General features: G+C 44.0%; 1 protein-coding gene across 2 annotated transcripts in view; it reads left to right on the forward strand.

Annotated features, from left to right (window-relative positions):
- The window catches only part of NUMBL (NUMB like endocytic adaptor protein), a 115,667-nt gene extending 109,598 nt beyond the window's left edge, over positions 1 to 6,069 (forward strand). For both annotated transcript variants that reach the window (XM_088450117.1, XM_088450118.1), the window contains exon 10: positions 395 to 6,069. In XM_088450117.1, the coding sequence (XP_088306243.1) occupies positions 395 to 1,089 (695 nt within the window). In that variant the 3' untranslated portion in view covers positions 1,090 to 6,069. The remainder of the gene's footprint in view (positions 1 to 394) is intronic.
- The last annotated feature ends 1,567 nt before the right edge of the window (positions 6,070 to 7,636 follow it).

The following is a 7,636-nucleotide window of genomic DNA, read 5'->3' on the forward strand; positions in this document are numbered from 1 at the left end:
AAACCAGTGGAGGTATGACTGGAATAGAGGGTAGGACAGAGAAACTCACTATGGCTTGTGTAATAAGTAATGGTGAGTCACACAGGAAGGGGGCGGGGGTATGAGTAGGGAGCAAACGGTAATCAATGAGGACAGACAAACACGAACAGTCACCAGTGGGCAAAATGGAGATGGGAACAAATGCGCACTGGTGACAGGGATACTACTGGGAGGAGAGAATGAGGAAAGAGGACCCTGTCTGTGAGTCCTTACAATCTATGACTGAGAGGAGTAACTAGGAGGGTGAACTGGGAGAGAGGTAGGGTGAGTGGAAAGTTACGAGGGCTGAAGAAATGAGTCTTGCGTTGAGTTCAGCTGATTACAAAGAGTAAGTGTGTGGTTTTCTTTTCTGCAGGCATCACAGGATGGCCAGATCAAGCAGTGACCACCACAACTCCTCCTAACTTCCAAATGGGCCATCGCCGAACCCCATCCGAGGCCGAACGTTGGCTGGAAGAGGTGGCAAATGCAGCGAAAGTTCAACAGCAGCAACAACAGCAACTGGAGCCTTTGCCTCAGCCTATGGTGACCGTGCCCATGGTGGTACCAGCTGCTATACAAGCCTATCCTGTTTCATATGATGCCACTCCTGCTCCTGTTGGCATGTTTATTGCTCCTCATATGCAACCTGCCTATATACCTGTGGGTGGTTATAACCCATCCATGGCAAACAGCATGTCTTATCCTACGCCAAGCGTCCCCGTGGTGGGCATTACTCCATCCCAAATGGTGGCCAATGCTTTCTGCTCTGCCACCCATGTACTGTCATCCAACCTGGCAAGTAAATCCAACCCCTTCCCTCAGAGCATAATGCACTCGTCAACCACAAGTACCCAGAACCCATCCCAGTTAGTCCAGTCCAAACCAAAGCCAAACGGCACTGCCAACGGTACATGGCCCCCAGATCCCAGCCAGCTGAGACTGGCATCCACCGCACAGGAAGTAGACCAGTTTGAAGCTCAGTGGGCAGCACTAGAGTCCAAGTCTCAGCAACGCATGGCCAACCCTTTCTCCAATGAACTCCAGAAGACATTCCAGATAGAATTGTAGCCAAAATGATGGCAATTTTATTTAAACTTTGTTCAGGAACAACTGCCAGTCATTGGTCGGCCAGTAGGACATTTCATACTCAGCCATTCTACAGACCCAGGGTGGGTATAACTGGAGATTGTCTAAGGCAAATAATGACCTCTGTTCTCATGGATGATATTAGTAGGGTTGTGCAGAGCCACTTTTAATTACAGTAGGGATTGAGGACTGATTCATCTGCTATCAATATGTGCAAAACTATGCTGGAAAGATTATGGGATGGGTATAATGTATGATTGGGATATGGATTTATTAAATATTTGAGAGCTATAACAGTTTGCCTTTATAAGCGGGTTAAGCAGGTAAAGAGGTGGTTTGAGGTAAGTGACCAAGAAGAGGTGAGGAAGGTTGGATTTGGTGCAAGAGTCACACACATTATCTGACGCCGCAGTAGAAAGTTCCTCGTTTTACATTAGATTGTATATGTGGTGCTATTTCTGTTGCTATATCCAGGGTATCAACTCATTGTTTACGTATTTGTATATACAGTGGGTTTGTTGTATATTATTCCACTATCTGGCCATCCAGGCATCTGCTGCCCTATTGCCTCTGGTTGGTATGTGGAAGCCCCACGTCCCCTGTCCTGTTGGTATAACAGTGGTTACAGCTATAAATTCTCCAGAGAGAGCCAGGTTTTGTGTTTCATTGCAACGTGTAGCCATAACCTGCCGACAGTACTGGATGACATTGAGATTGCTGTCTAATGAAAGGACTAGGTGACATCACAAAGTGAATTGATATTCTGCATTGTCATGGATAATAGTGGGTCATTCTGCAAAACTCGCAACGGGTCCATATGTATTTTTGGTTGAGGTGGAGGTTGGGGAGTATTGAATGTTTCATCTCATTTCTCTGTGCCAAATTCCAAAACATCTCAAGGTTTTGCTGTCACATGTGGTGCTGCCATCGTGTGAGGCGCATGACAAAACATGGGTTCTACTTCTTGTGTAAAACCTCGCGCAAAATGATCATTTTTTTTTTTTTTAGTTTTATGGGGTTTTTTAATTGTAATTTAAATGTCAAATGTAATCCATATTTAATATATATAAAACATTTTTTACTAGTCTTTTTTTTTTTTTCTGTTTCTTAAAATGAACTTTTATGAAATTTATATTGACCAAATAATTAGATCCCCCGGAGAATGTCCCATTAATTGGAGGCGACGCTCAGACTGTAGAATAACAGAAAGTAATTCACTAGCCACTGGTAACAAATTTAAGATGTATGTACAAAAATAAACCATCTAGTTTGATCTCACACACCAGGATTTCAAATTCACCTGTGTGATCACATGTGATTGGACGCTCCGTCCTACCTAGCTGTTGTCATGTAACGATAGGGGTAACCTGGTCTGGAGGAGAACCTAGAGTGACCATTTGTGTTTCTCATAGAGGCAAACTTGTCCAATATGTTTCCTTCACTATTCCATGGCAAGGTGTTTTACAGGTACGCCCGGTGCCCTTGTGGGCTCTGGGCACACCTGTCTGGGTTGTAAGGTACTGTAGGGCCACATACATCAGCACGGTTGAGGTAGATGTTTGCCCTTCCCCAGCATTGCCTAGTACAAGTGCCTGCCCCTTGCCTGCTCACAGTGCATGCAGTCATTCTAAGGGTTGCCTTAATTTCTATGAGAAAGCTGCCTGTCAATTTGCTAGGAACCTGTGACATCACTGAGGTATGAAGAGCCTCATACCTCAATGATGTCACTAGTTCCTAATAAATTGATAGGCTGGGTTTTGTTTCATCCCACAAAATGACTGCCTACAGTGTGTCTAGGCGATAATCCACTAGTAGGGCATTCAGTGGTATAACACACCGCCATTGCAGAGGGTGCACTGATGTTAGGGGTGCCCAAGCTCCTCCCTCAAGGTTCCTGCTCTGGTCAAAATGACACAAGCCTCTTTTAAGCATGTGCAGGCCCGGTGCATGAGCCCAGAAGAGGCCCCTGCTCTGCTGACTTCTTAGCTTGGGCCCAGGAGGCTAGAGCAGAATCACCGGAATTGTATCATGAGACCCAGCGATGTTATGTTCCACTCCTGGTGACATCTCTCAGTTACATTGAGTGCTCCACACGGTCTATGTTACTGAGCCAGAAGGAAACGTACTGGTGCTAACTGTAGAAAACGACAGATAAATTATACAGCTGGGCGGGATGGAATGACTTATGTCCTGGGGTGCTCATGAGGAAGTCCAATGAATGTATCAAGCAGTAAAAGGAAGGTGTTTCTTCCTAACATTGCTTCTGGACTTTCCATCCTCCATTTCCATAGACCAACCTCTTCTTCTAATACTTCTCCATGCCAGAGAGCAGAAGACCTGGTTCTTGGTCATTGTTGAGAATATTCCTCTGTGGGACAGATGGGATAATGGTCAGATTGATGCATTTCCCGTCTATGATGAATGAAAGCCCTAAAACATCACGGTGGAGGTAATTGGGGTACAGCGTAGAGAAGCCTTCCCGTCATCTATACTGGGCCAATGTGCAGTCCGTATCTGTATATACATTATGTGTACAGGACTGCTAGTAGCAGAATGTATGCCGCTTCCTGGAATCCTTTTAGAAAGATTCACAATTATATCAGGCTTTGTAAGACTAATAAATAAAACTACAATAATAATATAAAAACGTGAATTTTCATTTTATACCCAACACTCTGTAAAAGTTCTTATCCCCACAGACAACAGGAATTGGATAGTTGCTGACATCAGCCAATAACCTACTTTTATCTCTATACCCTATATAATGTGTATATTAACACATCCTGTACATGTACATATTCAGAAGACTTGACTCAGGTGTCTGTTTAAAGTGTAAATGACCTTCATTATAGAGCATACACAGAACATGTGTCTATGAGTGTATAAAATCCACATATACATTATATACTGTGTTTACATAGAAGATGTGTATGTACATGCTGGGTATATTCAGGTGTCACAAATGGAGACAAGGTGGCCTGAATAAAACAATAACTTGTAACAAAAAATGTAATGGACTTAAAATATTCGTTACCCTATATGAAAGAGATACTACCAACATTCACATAACATAGAGGCAGACATGGTTATGGAGAGGGGTGGAGGGAGGGGGATTTTTTTTTCTATGCATACCAAGCTGCTTGTCTTTAAGTCTATTGACAAGCACAGGATGGGTACTGGATCCCAGTGGTCAAAATATTTAATAGTTTTTTTAAAATACTCCATAATTTCTGGCCGGTCCCTTATTAATCTATACGAGAGATGTGAATTCTCTATACTCTACCGTTATAACAGTGTCAGAAATCACTCTCTGAATCCAAAATTGTCATATGAGGAACAAAGGACACACTATGTAACCTCTGCCTTTTCAGCTGACGCAGGTAGGACAGGAAATCCCAGCATGCGCTGTCTATAGGGGCATATATAGTGGTCAGGCCGCCCCTAGGCATTACATTAATGGACACCCCAAATTGTATTCTTTTCGTTATTAGGGTATAAGCCATAATTTGGCAATTACCAGTATAATATAATGAGGTAGGGCTGTACTTGGATACTGACAGGAATAAAACAAGCTGATACCTGGTAACTAACAAGACACATCTAGTAAAATCATTGCCCTGTGGAATATTGGACATAAACACGACCAGAAGCACCGGGATTTACAACCCGACGCTTCATAAATATACCCCTGAGGGTGATAGTCAATTTGGTAGTGAGTTTACCCTACAGCTAATTAAACTCAATGCCACATTCAATTAGCTGCGGGAGCCACGTGCACTAAAGCCCCCGTGGGGCGGCATCTTACCGTGCGGAGGAAACCCATAGATTCCCACACTTTGCACGAATCTATAGCACACGGTAATCCATGGTCTACCACATGAGAGGAATGGCAACTAATTGAATATCTTCAGGAGTGAAACCCAGAACTATTCCCCGAGCAGCAAACTCCGCACCTAATTGAAACCCCCCCCCCTGCGAGTCTGAAATTTTCCAGTAACTACAAAATATTCCCCCCGTACCATAGGCCATCTTGTGTGCAGTGTAGACAGGTCCTATTATCTGCTGCATCTGCAACCCAGTCAAAGAGATGCCTCTGATAATTGGGCAGGCACCTGACAGACCCGCCTGCTGATTGGCCAGCCCCCAGGTACGGGCTTGCTGCACATGTTCTACCTGTCCATACTCCACTCAAGATGGCGACATTGCCAAACGGTGGAAATATTTTGTAGTTGCTTGGAAATGTCAGACTCACAAGAATAAAATAAACCTCTGAGTGCCGCCCCTAATAAGTGGTGCCCCTAGGCACATGCCTAATGGAAACTTCATCACTGCCTGGCTACCTCTGCACTGATATTCTGTTATTCCAAAGTCAAAAAGAATATTCCTTTTCGTTTCTAACTTTATAAGCCTTTAAGCACAACGTGTGTTACATCGGTTACAAGTAAATAAAGGAGTTTGTTTTTACTTAAATCAGGAGAAATTCTGTTTGCCCAAGGTACACATAGCAATGCCAAATGTCATACATTCTGCCAATGTGCGTCAGTTTTATATATATGTTACATTGGTGAATGTTGTAAATGCCTCTTTCATACAGTAGTGACTTGTATTTAGCGACAATTACACAATGCAGAGCTTCGGCCCCTCGTTCTGACTGTCCCAGGTGAAGGATCACAGTCCCTGTCACTAGCAGGCGGTAACCTGATTATCACTCAGTGCCGTGATGACACAATCTGACCGGTTATTACTGCTGGAGGTGGGGGCTCCGGATTGACACTGCCACTCGCACTGAATTTGAATTTTTAGTTTAGCATTTATTTTAATCTGACTTTTATTCTCCCTGTCCCCTAATTTGTTCTCCAGCCTAATAACTTGAACAGCAAATCCTGACTTTCCAAATTTTGTATCTAAAAAAAAAACCTTCTGTATTTGTATTATAACATTGTGGAAAGTTAAATAAATACAGTGAACTCCTAAACGTGTGTATTGTGCGTGAACCTGGTGTAGTTATGTTCTTGTGTTTCCTCCCAACATTTTGTTTTATTTTTGTGTCTTTAAATTAGGACTTTTTTGAAAGGGGCTTGGACTCCTGGGGGCGCACCAACTGCTTCTGAATCACCAGGCCATATTTGCCTGCTTTCTCATTCTCCCAACTAGGAGCTGCCAGAGGGGATGTCCAAGCAAGGGCGCTGAGGAGGGGGGGGAACAGGTACTAATTACCCGGGCTCTGGCTTTCCCTGAGGGGCCCAGGCCAGCACCACGCATAGCATTTACCATTATTTTTTAGCCCCCAGTTGGGGCATGGTCTGCTCTCCAAGGATTCCGGGGAAACTCAGCAATTTCAGCAGTCGGGACAAAAGTTAGATTCTACAAAGTTGAGAGGTCTGTGTTTCCACTTTTAATTATTAGTAGTATGGTATTCAGAGGGGACCACAACACAGATATCATGTGATTGGGCACAAAATCACTTCTAAGTCATGAACTTGTGAAACCTACCTATTAGATTGTCTTTGTTTTCTTCAGTTATCAAGTGCAACTCACGTATACAGCGTACTTTCCTACTCTCCCAGAATGTATGAAAGACTGGTTTCAGGGAGTTTCCCTGGGAGAAAAGGCCCCTCCTCAGGGTTGTTGCAAGATCCAAGTTGGAGAAGGGACCAATACATCACAACCACATGACTGCTGCGGCAGGGCTGGTCAGCTACCAGTGTTTTCTATACACGTGGGCAAAGTGAGAGAAAATTAACCCGCCCGAAGTATGGCGAGCGAAGCAAGCCCGCAAGGGGATACTTTTGGCCCCCCGTTCTCAACCTTGCTCCTCCCCGTTGTCACGGATTACATGGTTGTGACGTCAGACGTCCTGTAAACCACTTCACTTTAGACCTAACCGTCACCTCAACAACTTCCCGTGTCCCTGCCCCCTACCATTATACTTACCAACCCCATTCCCAGTCCTCTTCTGTGGCGCTCGCGTGCATGTCGCACCTAAAGTGCACGGCACCATCTCACAAACGTGCTCGATGGCCTAATTAGATCGGTGTATAATTTTATAATAATGTGAATAACATCATCACACCCCTGCATGTACACCCGGGGGCCTCTGGGAGGAAGTGGTTGCTACACATAAAAATATACACAAGATAATAAATCAAAAACTATATTTATACAACTTTTTTTTCAATTGTGTTAGTCTTAGTAGTATGCTTTATTTTGCTTTTATAACTTCTTAAATTCAATGTTACTGTGCTCTATGTAGGTTATTATTATTTCTACACTAGCACCTACTTATATTTAGGGCCCCTGAAATGGACTATTACTTCACCTACTGTATAACATTCCCACCTCATTCTGACCCCGAGGGGATGCCACTTCTATTCACTTGGGGGGGGTTGGAACCTACAGTACAGGGGATGTAGTCAGCAGCTCGGCGGTTGGAATGCCAGCGGTCATAATACCGCCGCTGGAATCCTGACAGCTGTCGAATCCCAACCACTGACATCCCCACGGTAAATATTAGGGTTAGGTATAGGGA

This window comes from Taudactylus pleione, unplaced genomic scaffold (genome assembly GCF_031769625.1).
Source record: "Taudactylus pleione unplaced genomic scaffold, aTauple2 ptg000507l, whole genome shotgun sequence".
NCBI classification, from domain to species: Eukaryota; Metazoa; Chordata; class Amphibia; order Anura; family Myobatrachidae; genus Taudactylus; species Taudactylus pleione.